Genomic DNA, 22014 nt, shown 5'->3' on the forward strand with positions numbered 1-22014 from the left:
GGACTACATGGCTGCAGTCACTCAATTAAGTTGTACTTAAAAAAAATAATCAAGGAAGGAGGATATTCAATTTTATTGATTTCCTGTTACTCACTTTCTAAACAAAAACTGACCAACAGTGTCAATACTACAGTAATTCGCTGTTACTGCGTTACAAAAAAAGCTCTGGCTGCCCAGTTCTGGAGAAGCAGCAGTCCTGGACTGCCTACATTATGTTGGACTAAACGTAATGTCTGAGAGAGCCAGAGCCCTCCCTGAGCAGGGAACAACAGGACTCATGGATGCACACTCCAGAGTGCAAGTAGAGCTTGCCTATGCAAGGCGAGTGGGGGGACCATCTATTTCAAGGACTGCTTTTTGTTAAGCAAGATCTTCAGTATCAGATGTAAGAGCTGTAATACTGATACACTGCATAGAAAATACTAAACATTACACAACTTTTTTGCCTCTAAAATAATGAGACATGTAGTTCATTATCAGAAAGAACTGTGTTCCTCAGACAAAGTAAATGTTTTTATTTCAGGTATGTTTTGGGGTGAAAAACCATGAAGGATGTGGTCTTTCAGTAGTGAGTATAATTTAGATTAAGAATTAAGAATTTTAAAACATCAAAAAACAGTGTTTTCTAATACTACGGAAAAAAAATAGAATAATCTTTCAGTCACAAAAATTCAAGCAACAGCCTATGTTACACATCACTGTTGCTCACCATTTTGACCGGGTGCAGGACAACTGGCTTCATACTTTTTCTTCAAGCCTTTCAAATATATACGCAAACTGTCGGGATCCAGTCGAGAATTTCTGGCAGTCTGAACCAATCTCATTGCTAAATGGTATACAGCTCTCTGTTTCATCATCTCAGGAGTACTCTTCTGCCTGTGCTGTTCTTGAAAACATACACATGCATTAAAATATTAAATCAATTATGTTCTATTACTAAAATACTATCACTAGCTATTTTCCAGCCTATTTCTGATCTCCTGATTCTTGGTTTGTACACCAACATTACACCTAATACTCCTTAACCCTAAGGAATGCTTTGTGTTGTCACCTAACTGTGACTTTCAGTATAATCTCTTATAACTGGTTCCAGAAATACAAATTTTAATTAAATCTATTTTCATAAAACCATAGGCAGTGCTTATCCTATATCCTTTCAGAAACTGAAAATACATGAGTTTTATAAAAACTGTGAATTACAACATTATAATTTTCTACTACATACCAAAATTTGTTTTGCAATACGATTTGTGATTTCCTTTGCATCCAAAATTACAGATGATGGTAGGGAGGAAACTTCTGCAGCTTTTAATCCTAAACATATAAAACACAGATCAGGATTTCTGATGTAATTTTTTTTTCCTACCTTCCACACTGTGTTTGCCAGAATTAACTTAGCCTATTTTTTTAAAGGGTGAAGTTTTAATTTTTATTAAAATAACTTTGATACAGATTTTCTCTGTGTCTTTTTTTTTTTCCTTTTCCTTTTAATAATAAACAACATGGCTTTGAGAGCTACACAATAAAATGTCTACTTTGTTGCAATGCTACATCTAAGATACACTTTCATATGAAGTTACTGCTGGTGGTAATACTGTAACTGGGCAGGATGAGACACATTAGAGGGTAAGACGAAAAAAATGGCAGTGGTGTTAACAGCTTTCTCTGTTTAGTTTTTTCATTTGGCAGGCCGGAAAATACTGAGGTTGTGCTAAACGTGCTCTCCATTAAATTCAGACATCCAGTGGGTATGGATGTCATGTTCCAACTTCCACTCTGTTGCCAGTAGCCAAGCTGCCAGATATTCAGGGTAAGAAACAGATGTAAAACATTTTTTTCTGCCCTAATACATTTTTCTTTACTTCTTCCTTTGCCTGTGGCCCTGGCTGTCCTGAGGAGATTCTGTGCTTCATCGTGTGCTTTAATGCTGTAGGGTTAAAAATGAAAAAGGGTTGAGAAAAGCCCTTGCACTCTTACTTAGAATCTAGCTTTGCTCAAGTAAAGCCAAGACACCAAGTTACTAAAGGTCTCCTCTGAGAATACTCTCTAAACATACAATTTTTCTGAGTTAATGGTGTTGTAGCATCTGAAATTGAGCTTGTGCTGCCAAAGGTAAAGAAACTTATTCTGAAATTCTGATAAAGACACATTTTAAATCCAGTTAATTGAAGCTTGACTGGAATAATTGGAGTCTTCAGTTACCACTAGCTTGCAAATGTCACGTGTAGCTAATTTCCTATTGATTAAATGTCACCTAACTCAAGGATCCAACTTCAGAATCCAGTATTTGGAAACATATGGATTTCCGTAACTCTTTAAAACATGTAGCTATGCCTTACTGTCACTCACTCATTTCTTTATTGACCCATAATCCATCAATCTGTACAGTCTTCAGTATGATTTATTCTGAAGTTAGAAGAGATGTAAACCCACTTTCCTGAGAACACCGATTCGTTAGTGCAACCTCTCAAAACAGCCTTAGTCTGATACACAGTAAAATTCCTGTCCTTTTTTAAAGAAACTTGATTCCTTTTTGCTAATCAAAAAGGACCAAGCCGCTATTTAACTGATACATCCTTACTTATGCCAGACATGTAAGAGTTTACATAACACAAACCTCAGCATTCACAGCTTTAAGTCTCTCTGAACTTTCACTCACTTCCATAAGCGGAGATTAAATCAACTCAAGAACTGTGTGCTCAGAATGGCTCATCTCCTTCAAACAGAGGTGAATCAAGTATCACTATGAAATTTCATGTAAGTTCTTCATACTACCCCAAACTACTATCCTACTACATGGTTACTTAAAACACACAAGTAATTGGAACATGTTACAGATCTGCAGTCGCTACTCTATGAGAGAGATACAAACTCAGCAGAAATCTGTCATCAGAAAAATATTGTTAGATGCCTGATAACTGAAATAGTATCTTATATAATCTTTACTAAGTTGAAGTCATAGTGGAATCCATTACCGTAGTTCTTTTCCTCTGTATATCCTCTAGAGAGTGTGTAAGTGTAAGCAATTTTCTCCTTATTTCCAGCACTGCTTCTCACATGTTGCACTTCAAAATGGTGATTTTCCACATTGGGATACAAAGCATCTATATGACACAATTCCAGGAAATGTGTAGCAAACAATGTAAATGCCTGAATAAGGAAACAAGAAAGAAAATTTATTTTGGAAATGATCCTGGAATAAATTACAATAAATAAGAAAAATTAAGTGATCTCACAGATGCCCAAGCTTTCCTCCAAAACACTGAAAAGCTGTCTTTAAATTACTAAAGCAAATTAAAATCTTTAAGTGATAAGTTCTACCATCGGCAACGCTATTTCTCCCAACTGGGGATTCTTCCACTCCTTTCTCAATAGAAGGAAAAGAATATCAGAAGTAACAGGAAATCCATGATGCTTACAAAATTTGACTAGGGTTAATTTGAATGACTGTCAAATGGTTGCATTAATACTCTCAGGGAATGTTTTGCCAAAAGTACAAGCCACAGAAAATATCTGAGCTTTTCAAACCAAACCACAGAAGTACTCTGAATAAACTCTGATGAGAAACTGAACACCTAAACACTTATCTCAAAAAGCTGACAACAACTTGAGGTTGATCACGTAACGAATAACAGAGGTGAAACTTCCAACCCATCTGAAACCATCTTCCACTCTTCTAAACAAGCCTCTAACCTCTGTGACCAATTCCTAAGTTGTGTGACACTACCACTGTACTTTGGGAAGGCAACAGCCAGGTAAAGAGGTTCACCTTCAGCATTCAGGCATACAAAGCTGTGCTAAGCAAAACTAAAGAGACTGGGTTATTCTCTTTCTAGACAGAAACACAAGCTTGCAAGCAAGTTGGAAAGAGACTGGCTGGGATAGTCTTAATTTTCGTCATAGTAGCTTGTAAGGTGCTATGTTCTGGATTTGTCACCAAAACAGTGCTGGTAACACAGGGGTGTTTCTGTTACTGCCGAGCAGCACTTGCACAGCATCAAGGGCTGTTCTGCTCCTCGCCCTGCCCTGCCAGCAAGGGCGCTGGGAGGCACAGGGAGCTGGGGGCGGGCACAGCCGGGACAGCCGACCCCAGCTGACCCCAGGGACGTCCCAGACTGTATGACGCAGCAATAAAAGCTGCGGAGAAGAAGAAAGAAGAGACACTCAGAATGACAGTGTTTGTCTTCCCAAGTAATCAGTTTGCGTGATGGAGCCCTGCTTTCATGGAAATGGCTGAACACTTGCCTGCTGATGGGAGGTAGTGAATTAATTCCTTCTTTTGCTTTGCTTGTGTGGGCAGCTTTGCTTTACCTATTAAACTGTCTTTATCTCAGCCCACACGTTTTTACACTTTTACCCTTCTAATTCTCTCCCCCATCTCACTGTGTGGGGAGTGAGTGAGCAGCCGGGTGGTGTTCAGCTGCCTACTGGGGTTAAATCACAACCACCAGTGAACAGAAGCGCAGGTTGGGCAGCATTTTTTCTCTATCACTGATTTTTGCTATTCACTAGTTAGGAAAAAATATCATATTTTGGCAAGAAATATCTACAAAACTGAAGTTAAATTATGAGAAAATACTGTATGACAAACTAATTATGAGGTTTAATTTTTTTTCAAAATAGAATTACCTTTAAATTCAACAGATATTCACAAGCAGCGTAACAAATGCCAATACCTTCTTCAGCACTGGTACCTCTACCCAGTTCATCAATTATGATGAGTGATTTGTCATTAGCATTTTGTATGATGTATGTTATCTAGGAAAATATTTAATATGTGTTATCAGTCCTATAAATGCATTCTTTAAAAACTCAAATAGGAATACTGCTACTAATAGGAATACTTTGTGTTATTAAGATGAAACAATGCAGAAATTTTTAAAAAATCTTGTCACATCCACAAATTTTACTTTTTCACAGCTTTCAAACAGCTGTCATTTCTAATCAGGCAAAGACTCACACTACAGCACTCTTTCTCTTTTCCATTGAACATATCACTTTCTCTCAAAATCATATCAGTTTGGGAGAGGCAACTGACAGGGCTTAGGCTCCTACAAATAATCATTTAAGGTCTAAGAAGTAACAAAATGTTGACACTACAGTTCAGCAGAGCACTGGTTTTCACTCGTATTGGGATATCTTTTTATATAAAATATGCCTGGTTTTCTGTGGTTTAGCATTAAGTAACAGATGAAAGCTGAATTTTTGACTGCTTTCCAAAGTACACTCTTTCAGTGGAAATATACTAGTATAATTTCTATTAACTTAGCAGTAAAAATGGGCCTTGGACCCTGGATTAGCTATGTTTAATACCTCTTTCATTTCCTTCATGAATGTTGATGCATTTGTTTCTATATCATCATCCATACCTATTCTGGTAAAAATTTGCTCTGCAATTCGAAAAGAACAATACTCTGCTGGGACATAAGAACCTACAAAACAAGTAAAATATGAGTTTTCTCATATCAGTGTGACAAATGGCAATTTGCCTGACTATGTCAGCAGGGGGAAAAAAAAAAATCAATCACTTTTACACTTGGTCTTTATGCACTGTAGAGAATGCATCTTATTCTATAAAGTTTCACAAGAATATGTTCTACCATTACTTTATAAGAAAAAATTATTATGTAGATACCATAATTAAAGAAGCTTATCAGTAAAACCTTAAGAAATCGTATGCCTGAAGCTGTGTGTCAGTCTGAAGGGATGCAAAAGTGTAAATAAACACTAGGATTAATTTACACTTCTGTAGCCACTAAATTACTAAACCCAAGGAATCTTAGTTTCCCAAAACCAAGATTATATTGCCTTTGTCCGAGTTTGAGGCGTATTAGTTTTACTGAATAGAAAAGAGCAGGAAACCTGCCAAAATAACTGTTACAGTCTCCTTTATTCATATTAAACTCATGTTTTTGAGGGCAATTCCTGAAGAACTTGCAGTTGTTGGGGACTGGACCCACAAACGCATGGTGGAAAATTTTATTCTCCACTGCTAAGTAGTTTCATTCTAGTAGAGTTAGGGTCAGCCTACTGAGGTCTTTTTCCTGTGCTACCAGACTTAATTTATCTCCAAGGTAAAAATCATGAGGAATTCCTGAGTATAGGGATGAGTCTCAGTTAGACTTTATAAACATTTGTTTTACTTTTATAATTTTAGTGACAGAACCTTGAAGTATTTATTACTACTTTTATTTTAAGTAGTTGTTTATTTATCTATTAATTCTATATGGCTGCAAGCATGTTTCTCTACATAACTGAGGTATGCTCAAGTTCATCTATTCCTTTTGGATGACTAACACATACGTAGCCCAGTGGGCATACTTCAAGGACACTCTCTATCAATCTAGCATAAGGTGCTCTAGAGAATTAAAGCATACAACTGTGCTCCTCCTAAATACAGACTGAGGAGGCTTCCAGACACGCAGACAGGGCCCCATAAGTTTCCAGTGGCAGACCCAAAACCTTGCAGTGGCCTCTGTCAGCAACACGAGAGAGCTGGTAGGAGCAAATGGACTAAAAATTGCCTGTTACTATTTAGACAGAATGTTATTCTAGAAGCCAAATCATTCAATCTCATAAATATTTTTAACTAGAAAACACTAAATGTGTTGCAGAAGATTACTAATATGGTATACTCTTACTCACCAATCTGTGCCATAATTTGACAGAGAGCTATCTGTTTTAGATATGTTGACTTTCCACTCATATTTGGTCCTGTAATAATGACAAAATTGTTACCCCCTGTCAGATACGTGTTGTTAGACACAGGTTTTTCCACAGCTATCTTTTCAAGAATGGGATGCCATCCCTGCTTGATCGCTAAAGTATCCGTAAATTCTGGACGAACTAAACGAGAAGAAGGATGTAAAACATTGCAGAGTTAGTATGAAAACCTTTACATTATTAAACTAGTGCATTCTGAAGTTAAGTAATTCTTGCAGAGTAGAAATCAAACTCTGTGGTCCTGACTCCCTGATCTTTACTTTCATGTAGTGAGCCAGACTAACATGCAGCATTTGGGAAGAATTACCAGCCACTTTCAGGCACAGATTCTGATTATATGCAAGTCTTCATGATTTATTACTACAAAAAGAATCCCATAACTAACACTTGATTTCTAAATTAACATTCTGTGCTTGTGTTCTGTAATAGGTAGGGTTGGACTCCAGTAATAAAGAAAAGTACTGAGACTGAAACTTGAGAAGTAATTAAAACAGAAAACCTGCAAGCCAGTTTCACAGTTAATATATTTTTAGTAATTTATTTTTATACTGCTATGAGTATATAAAGTACAGAGGTCATGAACCCTGTTACTACTAAATATGTACCTTATTATTTAAGCACAGGAAACAAGGAAGTAGGATTCCTTCTATTTTTGTTACATTTTATCATATTGATTATTTGGGTGTATACTATGCCTGCACAGATCCATTCCATACGGTGACTATCTGTATGTATTTCTGTCAGATTTCTGGACCTACTCTGTATGCCTCCTTTTTGTCTACCTCCATGGCAGTACCCCAGGCTAACAGAGAAGCATTGTTAAATCTGGTGGTCTGTTTAAATGGAGCAGCCTTCAAGCAAGAAATGCCAAAACAGTTTTCCAGGTTTAAACATTGGGGAACTCTTAATTACCTGGTGTAGGTTTTAGTCATTTAATGATTTCGATGAGAGAATCAAGTGGCAAAGAGGACTGAAAGCTACAAATGACAGTCCATTTCTTTTGGCGGACACACATTCATGCCTGGCTGTGCAAACTGCAGGTGTAGATTTATGGGGTAAGCTATGTGGCATTGGTCTCCTTACTGCTGAAGAAAACTTGTGCTCCGATTCATTTGGTGGTTAAAGGTTGTGATGACTCACTGTTCAGTTACATATCAATTCATGTGCTATGACTGGAACCATCAGCACGTGAAGATTCACAGGACATACTGCAAAGTGAACTGATCCTGCTCATGAACTGGAAATTACATTGCAGCATCAGTAATGATGAGCTAATGTACCCCCTGAGATGGCTTCCAGATCTACACAGTATCTACACTGTACTGTAGATAAGTATCTCATGTCAACATTAATTGAAGACAACGTGCTCATTTGTATGTTGCAGAACTGGGCTAAGGAAGCCCGGGATGAACAATATGCAGGTAAGCACATGATTCTGGACTCCTTAGAACACTCTACTTCCAAAAATGTCTAAAAGTGCAACAGAAATTGAAGCAGACAAATAAACGTAGCCACATATTTTATTTTACGGTATATACTTAATGTTGATCTGCTTATATTATCTTGTGCCCTTTAAACTCAGAATGTTCACAGACTTCATGCTTTTAAACAGAATATGCTTAAACCGGCTATCTTGAAAAAACTGGCTATGAAGGCTTACAGCAGCTGAATGTCAGAATGTAATTTCAATAAAAGGAAACAGAAAGAACATCAGCACAAAATGGGCAATGATAGAGCAGAGACACCCACCTAGAGCCTACCAAGACCCAGAAAAATAAATGACGTGGGCTTAGCAATTGGAAAAGTAGAAAAAACAGCCTGGATATTCTCCAACAGGAGGGTCTTTACCTGGCCCATGACAGAATCAAAGAAGAAACTTACCATAATCAGAAAGAGTGCAGGCATGGGCAAACGAAAGCAGCATATCCAGCATTGACACAATGTCAGACAGCTTGTACAGGCAATGGATGTGTTCATAGATCTCGTTCAGTAGTTTACACACTACTCTGAAATAAGACACTGATTTAGTTGTTGCACAGTACATACTGTCATTTTATACAACTTACAGAAATAAAGGAAGTTAATACTGTTCATAATCCATACATGAGTTTAGTCCTAAAATGCAATCACCTCTGCCAGATACAAGCAAATGAATAAATTTCTTTGAAGCAAATTAAGTTCTTATACCATCATCTCAGATCAAATTCTGCTATCAGACACGAGACACATAGCTCAAATACCAACAGCTCATAAGAAAGCTTCACAAAGAGAATTAACTAAAAATATAGCTATGGAATCAAGTACGTTTTATTAACATGTCACATGCGACTCTAATTCCCTCAGGCCTTCATGTTAATAAAAACCCCACATGGTTTCTAGAAAGAATTTCCATAAAATTGGCATGCAACATTACACTTAGTAAGTCTTCTGAAATAGAGAGCAGAGCAACATGACATGCAGTAAGGACAAAATACAGAAATAGACAGTTCTACTGTAAATGCAAGGAACTGATTGAAAGTAACGATAGCACATTACAAAACTAATGCATTCATTGTGTCATTTTGCGTAGATAATTCACCCACAAAAATCTAACAAATATGGTGGCCACCCTTATTAATAAATGCCTATATATTTGTAATCACGTTTAATACAATACACACTTTGTGGTGGTTTTTTTTTTGTTTCGGGAAGTACACTTGATCAGCGTCGCTCTGGATTATTTCTGTAAGTAGCCATAACTTAACAGAAACATAGCTTTAAGAAGACATGTAATGAGCTGTTACTTGGACAAAACAAATGTAGTTAGCAAATATTAAAGTTTTAAATAGTCTTACAAGTAGGTCATGTGATATATTTCTCTCAGAGACTCCTGACATCTCTCATTCATTTTTATTAAGTCTGCTGAAGTGAAGCTATATGTGTTTTTCATTTTAGTGATCTACAGGGAATTCAAACCAACAATAAGAACTTGTTGTATTATCAGAAACAAAAACAGTTTCTTAAAAGCTAACTGGGAACAATACAGTGGAAATAAAGTGGAAAAAACAATGCCTCATTTAATTCCTCCCATATAATTTTTTCTGAAAAATCCATATAAGAGAATGCAGTTACCAGCAAGATATACAACTTCATATTTATACACAACATAACTGCATGTAATTGCACATTTCTGACTGTATTAAGTGTAACTAGAAATAGGGCAGTTATAGAAACATACCAATTATACCTTCATTTACTTCTAGGTATCTTCACTGAAATTATTTTAATTGTTGCTTAAATTACTGTATAATGTGTACTTTTAATGTATTACACATTTTATAGACATTAAGTATACAAACATATTATGAAAAAACATCTAGTACAGATACCTTTGTAAATTCTGAAGGAAGTTGGCCATTGGGTAATGTTGCACAATCAGCATTCATCTGGATAAAAAATCCACGGGCAGAGCTGAAACTTGTTTTCATTGGTAGGTTGTACTTTTCTGCGAGCTGTGTTATCATACCTACATACCACAAATAAAGATTTGATCCAAATTACATATATTCATGTGCATACACACACATACGTGTTTGTGTTGGTACGACGATGCATACTGTTAATGTGATTTATAGGCACTGAATGCGTCAGGTAAGAGGAAACATGGCAAAAGGCCTTAGAGGTGGGTGTCCAGGGAGTTATTTAAGTAACATATTAATGTAACAAATCTGGCTGCATAAAGCTATTGGGAAAAAATTCCAGTGGGGAATCATCCCAGGTGGGCCTAACTACGGAAAGTTTGCTCAAGCACTTAGTGTCAGTAGACACAATATGAACTGTAGACTAGGGACTCAGTTTTTAACCAGTTCATGATTCTAAGCCATCTTCTTTCCCCAGACTGAGGGTAATGCTCTACATTTCTAATCTGCCCCTTAAATCCATCTTGTTCCTAGCTGAGAAGATACCGTATGCGGGTAACTGTTAGATGACAGAAGAGTATGTACTGTTAAATCATGGACATCATTCTGAATACTGCAAAGAGGGTAATAGAGTAGCACTCCTGTGATAAGAAAGGATGGAGTTACTCATTGGTGTTTCCCTGCTGCTCATTGCTCTAAGCTTGTCCACCCTCGTGTTCCAACCACTCACAATGTAGAGTAGCAACTTGGGACATTCTGGATATAGAACCACAGAATAGTTTGGGCTGGAAGGGACCTTTAAAGATCATCTAATCCAATCCCCCCTTCCACAGGCAGGGACATCTTTCACTAGATCAGGTTGCTCTAAGCCACATCCTACCTGACCTTGAATACTTGCAATGATGGGGCATCCACAACTTCTCTGGGAAACCTGTTCCAGCATCTCATCACCCGCATCACAAAACATTTCCTCCTTACGTCCAACCTAAATCTATCCTCTTTCAGTTTAAAACCATTGCCCCTTGTCTTGTCAATATGGGCCTTGGTAAAAAAAAAAAAAGTCTTTCTCCCTCCTTACGAGTCCTCCTTACATACTGAAAGACTCCCCAGAACCTTCTCTTCTCCAGGCTGAACAACATCAACTCTCTCAGCCTGTCCTTACAGCAGAGGTGCTCCTACCCCCTGACCAGTTTTGTGGCGTCTTCTGGACCCTAACAGGTCCATGTCTTTCTTGTGCTGGGGAACCCAGAGCTAGATGCAGTGCTCCAGGTGAGGTCTCAGCAGAGCAGAATAGAGGGGGAGAATCCTCTCCTTCAACCTGCTGGCCGTGCTGCTTCTTATGTAGGCCAGGACGCAATTTGCTTTCTGGGCTATGAGTACACATTGCCAGTTCATGTCCAATTTTTTTGTCCACCAGTACCCCCAAGTCCAGTATCCCCAAGACCTTCTCTTCAATCCATTCATCCCCCAGCCTATATTGATACTGGAGATTGCCCTGAACCTAGGTGCAGGGCCTTGCACTTGGCCTTGCTGGACTTTAAGAGGTTCACACAGGCCCACTCCTCAAGCCTGTCATGGCATCCCCTCCCTCTAGTGAATCAACTCCAGCACTCAGCTTGGTGTTGTCTGCAAACTTGCTGAGGGTGCACTCAATTCCACTGTCTACGTCATCGATGAAGACATGAAACAGTATTGGTCCTAGTATGGACCCTTGAGGGACACCACTCATTACTGGTTTCCACAACCATTTTCTGTAACTCTTTGCATACAGCCATCCAGCCAATTCCTTATCCATCTCATATCCATCTCTCATTCCTTACTCCATTCGTCAAACCCGTCTCTCTCCAGTTTAGCAACAAGGATGTTGTGGAGGACCGTACCAAATTTTGGAAGGTTTAGGAAATAAAAACCAGCCTCTTTACTTTTCACTGTGTACTATGTAGAATGGAAGACAAAAAAGAAACAGGAAGCTCACAACATATGACTGATGCAGCAGTTTCTGATGCTCTTTTAAGTTTCCAATTATATAGTAAACTAAGAAGATGGTCCTTTAGCTAGAAATCAACATTTTATACTAAAAAAAAAAGGAGATCCATTCCAGAAGGTAAGTTTTTTTCTTCTATTTTGACTTAATGAAAAACAGGAAGGTTACTAAAGCACAGTAACAGAGATTATGCTAAAATTATTTCTGTTCGTATTTTCCAACTCTTAATAGCTTGGCTAAAAAGTAGTCCACAGATAGATCAAGACTGCTTGAATTAAAATACCTGTTCTTTATATTTAAGAAGCTAAACCAAAGATTTACATGTTTTATATAGAATGTCTTAGTGGGCATATTTCTGTTATGTTACTTTAACTTTTTTGTACTTTCAGAGGATAAGTATAAGCAACAGAGTTTTAAATATAGGAATCAAAATATAGTTCAACTTCATTAAAATAAAACAGCTTTTATCAACAAAATGAGAATCTTAGTATGTATCTCAAAAGTACTTCAGTTACTTATCAATGACAATCAGTTTATACTACTAATAAATACTTTTTACATATGAGAAGTTTACAACATGTATGCCTATATGGCTTCTATATGCCAGGTGCAATGTACTTTGAACTCCAAATAAATAAAAATCTTGATTTAGAAATACCTGCTATGTCATCAACAATTTCTGTGTATGTTCTACGAGCTATGTCAAGGAATTCATTGATGTTAGGCTTAACAGCATAGCATTTCTGGGTCCTCATACTCAGACATCCTTTTGTGTACCTTGTATCATCATTAATTACAGTTGTAATCTTTTCAAGTATTATTCCAAATCTGCAATATTAGTTGTATTGTTAATTTGCTACATAATACTTTACGATTTTTATTTGCAATATCATCCCAAAATTACAAATAAGAGTATTACAAATAACTGAAGCAAATTATCTACTGTTAAAACCAAACACTAAATTTCATGTCTATTTTTGCCTCAAAATGAAGATGACTACACCCAAGTCTGACCAAAGATATCATTCAAATCTTCAGGAGATATAGATTATTTCTCAAATATGCACACAACAGTTGATTTCTGCATTATTATGAAGACTCTAGGAAAGCAGAATTATTTCTAATGGAGTGCAGTTCATCAGCAATTGCAGCATCATAGCTAACTTTCTGGTTTGCTTTTCTCCCTGTATTTATTTGTTAGTTGAAAATTACAATTTTTGACAAGTAAAATCAGCTTTTACACAAAAGAATTGAGCTATACCTATAACTACAAATAAGTAAAGATGCAACATCTTTAATCTTACAGACATTCTTAAGAAAGATGAGAGATTCTAGCATACTAGCTAAAGTATTATGATAAATACCTTGTATCTTCAAGAGAATTGTAATAAGCCTTTAGCAGCGGTGTGTTACAGCTACTTAAAGCAGCCTGTTGAAAAAATGGACATGAGCAGTTACTTCTTTTAGTAGCTCTTTTAAAGGACTGAAAGTTCTTAGATTCACTGAGGCTTATTAGCGGTTGCATAAGCATCTTACAGAATCTGAGCAGGTGTTTCAGTTAAATGTTTGTTATAAAACCAATTATTCAGGTAATGGTAGGAATTCAGTTCTTAAGAGTATTAGACTCAAACACGTATTTTCAATTGGCTTAAGAATTAACAGACTATGTCGGCAGTACTGTGTTCTGCAAGACATAAAATGTTTTTTTGGACTTGATGATCCTTATCGGTCCCTTCCAACTTGAGATATTCTAGTCTATAGTCTATGAAATTTAACAGACTGTACTATATAAAAATAAGGACAAAACGGTCCGTACTTTATTAAAAAAAAAAATGACAGAGACAGCTTACTTTTAGAGGCTCCACAAGTTCTAGAGTATGCTTCAGGTAGATTAAATTAGTTATTTTTGATTCAGCAGTTTTAACCTGTTGGAAAATTTAACAAATATTGGAGTGTTTGTATGTCTGCCTGTTTAAAAAAGTACTTAAGAACTAGCAGAACTCATACTGTTATCTGTAACAGGTTTATTGCTAAAATACTTTATAAGTTCACTTCAACAACTCCATGTGTAACTGCATAAAAAAATGTTTATCTGAGTTTTATGTTGCCTACTGTGATAGTTTTCCCACCAGTAGCTCATATTTTCACAGGTCTGCACTGATAACGATTGACTCTGAGAACACTCTGCTAACCCAAGCCATGAAAACTTCTTTTGGTCTTCTACATACACATAGCTCTATACAAGCTCTACATAGCTTGTAGGATCTTTGTACATGCTGCATTTTAGGGTCAAAGAGAAAAAATTAATGAATACCACCATAGTCAATAACTCTTCTATATGATGTTACTTCTTTATTATTCATTAATGACTAAAATGCAAGCCAATCCTTTACTGCATCTGCAATTAATTTGTTTGCAGTCACTCTGATACGTAAAGCATGATGATTCAGAGAAGCAGTTGACTTTGGTTTTGTGCTAGAGACTTAAGTCCTACAGATTTAAGTGCTATGTCAGTGGATCAGCCCTGGTTTAACTTTTGTACTTCCTGGAAATTAATTTAAACCAAAAATACTGGCACCTCCTCCCTCTGAGAGAAGGAATCAATCTGTCACACGTCTGGAACTTCATCAGGCACAGAATCTACTGAATTTTGTTCTTCAGATGGGTGACCAAGTAATCCAGAGCAGGTGGTCCTCATTTCCACCAGAAGTTGGATGTTCATCCAACTTCTGAGGATCTTTCATGATTGAGACAAGAGGGTCTTTACAGAAATCTGTGGAGTTTTGTTTGTCCAGATACCTTTAATTTGCTTATATATGCAGATTTCATAAGAGGAAGTGCTTGATTTTACTGATGACACAATTTTTCAAGTAACACATCTCAGCAAGATTGTTAGTTGACAGTCCTCCTTAGAATGAGAGAATACATACGTTGAACATACCACCCACACTTCTAGTGATTGAAACTGTAGACTTTCAGATGAGCGCCTCATCTGTGGACTGGTGGAACATTTTGCAATGAAAATATTTATGGATAGTGGGAGTGGAACATACTGAATAGGTTAATCTAGCATTTGATAAAAGCAACCGAGTTAGCACTTGAATGAACACGTCTGTTGCATGAATAGTAAGCTCTGCTATACTGGAGCCAGTCAAGATTGAAAACACTGCAATTAAAAGTTTGGTGTACATGGTCCTGTGTACATAAAGGCATCCAGTCTGACAGTTTTAGTCATACAGCTGATCCTTCATTCCCGTTACAGATCTCTACAAGGAAATAGAGGGCAATAAACATTCAGCTTTTTGGATATGACATTAAAGAGATTTATCTGCATTTACTACAGTCCTGCTGGAGTCTGTACCTGATTCCTTTAACTGGCATTAGACAAGGAATTTATCTAAGCAGGTTAGTCAGCAGACAAGCATAAGCCTCAGAAGCACTGGCGGAAATATCCTACTCAAGTACAGTAGGCAAATGTAACGTATGATGGAATGGTTACAATATGCTTAGTAGAAAAAAGTTGAGGTTCAGTTATCTCAAGCTCATTGTGGTTAACTGTTGTGCCTCGTCTCAACCAAGATCCAGTAGTAAGCTACATGTATTTATCCTGTTTTAATATTTGTATTACATGTGTTAACATACAGATTGATATACGAGGCAAGGTCTGATAAAAAAAAAATCTTTCTTTGAAACATGTTAATAGTCACTAGGAGGGAGAAAGCTTTTACACCACTTCAGTAATTTTTATTTACAGACTACTTAAAAAGAGCTGACCTCCAGTCTAACAAAAACACACTGGCACACTGAAGGAAGAGAAACCTTAGTTTAATTAATCACAACTATCTCCTGATTAAAAATGTTACCGTGTGATTTTCAAGGCAAAAGATTAAATCTGTCTCGAGCTCCTAAAAGACTTCAAAGGGCAAATTCGCTACAAATACTAAGGAGGAAAGAGGGGTTCTAAGGAACTTGAATCTGAAAGTATATTCAGTAATTCTCCCAAAGGTGATCTGTGATGGAAGCTTTCTCTGTTCATCGAGTTCCTGAATGCACTCTAATGGATGCAACATGAGGCATAAGGCACTCGCACAGACTGAAACCATGGCTGCCACTGTCAAGTTGGTAAGGGATAAAACACCTTCCTGCTGAAGCCTTAATATAAGCAGATAAAAGTATTGCTTGTCTTTCAACTAAACGATGTTCTTGTAAGCATTTACAGCTTTATTGTCTACTTATGCTTTTATGAATAATTGCTTTTATCTGCATTTCATTTTGGTCCACCTTGTAAGATGTGCGACTTAAGGTAACAGGTAAGAGCAGGGAACTCTCTTAATCCGCAAGACAGGACCCTGAGAAAATTCAAGAGTAATCAATTCTCCAATGCATTACTTATTCAAAGGTTAAGAGAGAAGCATGGCTCAAATTGAGAGAAGGGACTTCCAGACACCATTCATAGCCCAGGTATCCCTCTGTGTGCTCGAGAAAGGTTCTCTGCTTATGGGAACAGTCAGTGCAAGGGAAACTTCTGTCTCATTTGGTACTGCTTATGCTGTCAAGTGAGTATATTGTTTTCTGTAAGATGGTGGTTGTTCACAGGAAACAACTCCCGCATGAGAAAGTTGCCCTTAGCTCATACAATGTCTGTGTTTAACAGGTAAGTCCCATTTTCAGCTTTGTACGTTTACACAATTGACTTAACTGAATACAGATTTAAGTTGAACTGTATTATAAGCACAGCTAGCAAAGTCAGAGTGCTTCTTAAGAACCTTTTTCAAAATAATTTTTCAGGCAATAAAGACTAATTTCTATTGATTTGTATTACATGAAAACTAAGAAATTATTTCATTTCCAGTAAGAAAGACGCTCCAAAAATAAGAGAGTAAGTTTCTGTTATACACTTTTTCCTTTTACGCTGATGTGAAGAAAATCCCTCTCTCTCATCCTAGTACTGTCAAATAGGACGTACACTTATGAAGAATGAAGGTGGGGAGTGATGAAAAAGTAAACATTTTTGGAAGTCAATTTGCATAAATTAAGATGAATGTGATACTGAAGCAAACCCAAATTTTTCTAACGTTCTCCTATGAGAATCTTCTACAGCTGTAAAAGAAGATACGCTCTCAATCTACAATAACATTATTCCATGTCTTTTTAAGGTGCAGTCTTTTTCTTATCACATTATGTGTATTTATATAGATATCACATTTATATATTACATGTTATATAGCCAGATAACTGATCATCTAAGGTGTATTTCAAAACATACTGTATCCTGCTTTGGAATTTGTACCAAAACTGAAAGTAGTTGTTCTGTATCCAGGAATTTTGAGATAACTGTAAAACAAAAGCAAACAGATCAGAAATTGAACTGAAATTGAACAAAATCTATTTTATTTTAAATGCACACAATTACTTCGCAATACTTATGCTAATCTTTTTCTCTCATTCCATCTTCACAAATTACTTACCAGGGAAAAAAAAACAGGCTAAAAATAGCTGCTATCTAAATTATTTTGTCATAACTATACTTACTATACCTAAGATGTAGTGATTATTGTACAGCTGGACACACATCAATTCAGCAATATTCTTTTTGTTAGATCAAATCCTATTTCTCTTGTCATAAAGATTAAGATTACATGATCCAGCTTCAGGTGGACTAATTCATACTCTGATATTGTATTTTTTCTACATTTGTCTGGACCACTATGCTTTATGAAGCAATGGGAAAAAAAAAATAGGCATACACAACAAGTATCACATCAATGATGCCTTTGTTTTTAATGTATACATTATGTATTCTTGTATACTTCAAATGTAGTGCATATTTAGCTGTAGATGTAAAGAGAAAAACTCAAGTTCTTCAAAAAAGCTATTGACTCACTAGCTTCTATTCACTTTATCGGAGAAATTCACTTTTCTTAGAGAAATACTTGAGAAAAATACTGCTATCATAATAAAGATTATTTGAAAAAAATCGTGTCCACTATGTGTCACCTGACAAATCATTTAAAAAAACACTTTTCAAACATACTGAGTCACACTGCATACTTTCACAGATTATAAAAAATGTTTAAAAAGCAATATAATACTATGTATTAAAAGATAAACTACTACCTGATTGAAGACCAAAAAAGAGCTCCTCATCCTGGAGTAATTCCTGAACACAGTCCAGTCTTGTATTAATTGTTTCAGCATCAACTAGTGGCTCCAGGATATTGGATCTAAGTCTTCGACTTCCACCTGGAGTTTTAGTGTAATTTAGGACACCAAAAAGCGTGTGGCCATTCCTTTGAAAAGAAAACAGATGCAAAGAATACACTCACAAAAATAAAGATGGTAAATGTCAAGTGACATTTTCAGGTAAGAGTATCCTACAAATCTGAGGCATGCTTTTGGGATGCTTAGCACCTCCCTATTTGCCATATATATTATATGAACTACAGCAGTTTAGGAAGTCAGGTAATTTAATGTAATTTAATGTAATATTAGCCCTCATTATATCATTTTCCAAAGCACAGGAATACATTTGTACTCAGTATTTGCCTCATTTTTTGTAGCAGTATTCCACTCCTACTGCAGTGGTGCAGTTCACATTTTCCCTCTCAATTGAACTAATTAAAACCAAACAGACTAACCCTATGAAAGGAGACAAATTATAATCTGAGATCAAATATTAATCAGAACATTTTCATTAAAATACATTTCTGAAAATTATTTAAAATATTTAGAAGTCCAAGAGAGAAATACGCTTTGATTTTATTTTTTTAAATAACTGACAGTCAATACAGGAGCCAAATAATGGGTTTCTGCTTTATAAATACTATTTTCGTGTTCATGGCTTTTACATGTTACACATCCCAGGCTCTCACACTTAAGGGGTGATTGTATCTGTTTAAAATAAACAGTCTATAATGTTTATAACCAGTACATACCTAAACAGTTTTAGAAACCTTCAATGCTATTGGCTTGAAAGGCAGCCAGTGAAAACACTGAGGCCATGTAAGCATATTGATTGAAAACAGAACTTGAATAGGGAGAAAACTGATACAAGTATACAAAACAAACAGCATAAAAATATATGGTACAGAAACTCCTGAAATACCATGGTATTAGAGAACAAATCAAGAGTCAAGAGAATTAAAAAAGGAGGAAATTCAAGACCAGGTTTATTAAGGACTTATTCACCATAAGATGCAACTTACGACAACACTTAAAGGGAACTCTACATTTGGGGTAGTATCCACACTGCCTACCTTTAAACAACTGAGGGCTTCACAAGGCTCATTTCCCTATACAGTAAATGAAGAAAGACAAGTCCCTCCAGAATTACTATTGGCACCATAACTTGATTTAGGTGTTTCCAGTGCGTGCCTGTACTATTAACTTTTACCTGTTAATATCTGATACAAAGACATCTATAACCAGGCTTCAGGGGTAAGATCTATGCCATGGAAATAGCTGTGTGTGGCCTGATTCAAACTTGTCACTAGGTCAGCAAAAATTCTGCAGCAATAATGTTAAAAAAAAAGAGAATCTTAAAGCAGTTCACTGTTGCTCAGTTCCTCCTGTGACCTCCTTCCTCTCAAAACCACTTGTGGAATTAGGATCAGCTTTCAGAGGGTACCAATCTTACGAGTGGCTGGCTCCTGCAGTTACAGAAGCAGCAACGGAGCAAACAGGAAGGAACTGGGGGCAGAGCATGACAGATGAACAGAAAGAAACGACAGTTACCTCCCACTTCTGAAGAACAGATCTGTGTACTCTGTGATCCCCACAAAATATTAAAAAAAAAGAAAAAAAAAAAGAGCAGTGGCAGAAGGGTAAGGACAACTGATCTAGTCAAAGATGTCCCTACCCACAGCAGGGAGGTTGGAACTAGATGATCTTTAGAGGTCCTTTCCAGTTGAAGCCATTCTATGATTCTATGACATCTCTCCTAGTGGAAATACTTGGAGTGAGGAATCTCCAGAGTCCGCTTTTGATAGCAGGGCGATGAGTGGACTTCTAAACAGAGGTGGATCTCAGAACTTGGCAGGCAGCAAAGTGCAAGTTCCAAGCCTTTCTCTTTCTAACCTGAAGCGTAAGAGTAGTGAGAAGGTAAGCCTTGCAGTTTCTTCTGCCTAGAAGGCAGTGAAGGAAGTGCTGGTGAAGGAAGTGCTCCAAGCACTGTTCCCACTGGGGAGAATTACCATGCAATCAAGTACCATACTGCACATGACCATCATATTATAGAAATTACTTTGTTTGCCACTATTCCTTAGAGATAAAGGAAAACAAAACCACCTTTTGAGCCTGGTGAGTTTATCTTGTGTTAAATGAATAAAGTCTAGGCATTTTAATCCAACATAAGCAACTTCGCACAGAAACGTTGCCTCTTTCATTTCACAATCTGTGAAATTTTGCATCAGCATTATTTATAAGTTTGAATAAAATATATACATCAATGTAAAGATGACTATGTATCATCTCTTCCTGCGATTCACTTATAGGATTTCCTATGCTAGAAATTTTGTGCTGAATTGTAATGCATTTCTCTGAGTATTTCTTTTTTAAAAGCTCTGTATGGTATATAGTTCTGTCATACAGAAATAAATATAATGGTCATCTCTTTGACACAACCATTAAAGAAACTTGGTGAAATACAACTTTATAAAAGTGTAATTTGCAAACTTAAATATTCTTACCGAGAATCTCTGTTATTAATTACTAGTTCAAGATTTTGCGCTGATGATGAATCTATCATAGCTGTTTTCTCACTCCCCTGGAAACGCACCTTGAGTGATTTAGGAGCATAAACTGAATTTTGAATAAATTCCACATATTTTAGCAAAGCTGCAGCAGCTGCAAGACAGTAATACCTTGGAAAGAAACAATCTTTAATAAATGCTCAGTAGTGCTATTTAAATACCACAAAGCCAAGCGGTGCACTACAGAAATCACACTCACACTTCTACTTGACAATTACTGGAACTGATAGCACTGAAAAAGCAGTATGTTTTAAGTATGCACTAACCCATGTATAGTGTACATACATGCATGTACATCAAATAATCATGAATGTTTGAGTCTCTGTACACTTGACAGCCCACACTAAACAGCTGGTATTGTGAACACATGTATTTCAGCAGTTACATGTGACTTGAAATGAAGACCCAGGTCACCAAGTATAACTACTTAAAGTTGTTGGTGCAAGGAAAACATCTGCTGTGGCCAGAAAGGCAGGCAATCATAGCTGTTAAGTTGTATCTTTAAGGAAAGAATGAAAACGAGAAAGTGGAAAGTTGTAAAAACTCAACAAAAAACCCCATCTGTAACGGGCTTTCTATTTAAGTTTCTAGATATATCAGAAACACTGGAGAGCAAAATAAAAGAACAGCTCTGTTATGACTTTCTAATTTTTGCAACAAGCCACAGACTTGTGTACTAAGTATGTAAAAAGCTGTTAAAAACTTATCTAGACACAGTTTGGTTTTTTCCTTATTTATACATACTTTGACTGAACCTCCATGAAAATTGTGCTGAATTCAGACGCACACAATTGTTCTATGTATTCCAAACCCTTGGTTTCATTGAAGTATTTTCTTTGGACAGTTGTAAAAGTCACATTCTGTGAAGATGGGGGGAAAAGCAAACAGTTTAATGTGTTAGACAGTTTTTCATCATACAGGCTTCTCTATTTTTCTAGTGATATATGTTTCCAAGAAAATCTATCTACCGATTCAGCAATCTGTCTTTGTAGAAGTATTCACTCTAGCTTATGAGGACATGCAAGCCACACGACTCTCACTCTCACTCATCTTTCCTTCTCTCTGGTGATGAGTACATATAAAAAGACTCATACTACTGTTTTGAGCAAATTCATATAGGCTTTTTCTTGGATATTGCTTTTCCTCTCAAGAACTAGCT

The 22014-nt window shown here is 36.6% G+C and overlaps 1 protein-coding gene across 12 annotated transcripts in view; it reads right to left on the minus strand.

The window, feature by feature from the left end:
• Positions 1–58: 58 nt before the first annotated feature.
• Positions 59–22014, minus strand: part of MSH4 (mutS homolog 4) — a 33331-nt gene continuing 11375 nt past the window's right edge. Inside the window, exons 5-21 of one of the 12 annotated variants that reach the window (XR_012629791.1) lie at positions 21600–21715; positions 20793–20966; positions 18223–18395; positions 17372–17439; positions 13956–14030; positions 13470–13534; positions 12764–12933; positions 10092–10228; positions 9558–9661; positions 8605–8729; positions 6646–6846; positions 5314–5432; positions 4630–4758; positions 2976–3150; positions 2618–2716; positions 1226–1314; positions 869–886 (exon numbers count right to left, since the gene is read on the minus strand). Coding sequence is in view for 7 of the 12 variants with exons in the window: in XM_074875727.1 (XP_074731828.1) it covers positions 696–881; positions 1226–1314; positions 2976–3150; positions 4630–4758; positions 5314–5432; positions 6646–6846; positions 8605–8729; positions 9558–9661; positions 10092–10228; positions 12764–12933; positions 13470–13534; positions 13956–14030; positions 17372–17439; positions 18223–18395; positions 20793–20966; positions 21600–21715 (2106 nt within the window). In the remaining 5 variants the exon portion in view is untranslated. The other 11 variants (XM_074875729.1, XM_074875727.1, XM_074875730.1 and 8 more) reach the window with 11 other exon arrangements.

The sequence above is a fragment of the Strix uralensis genome, chromosome 8 (assembly GCF_047716275.1).
Source record: "Strix uralensis isolate ZFMK-TIS-50842 chromosome 8, bStrUra1, whole genome shotgun sequence".
NCBI lineage: Eukaryota > Metazoa > Chordata > Aves > Strigiformes > Strigidae > Strix > Strix uralensis.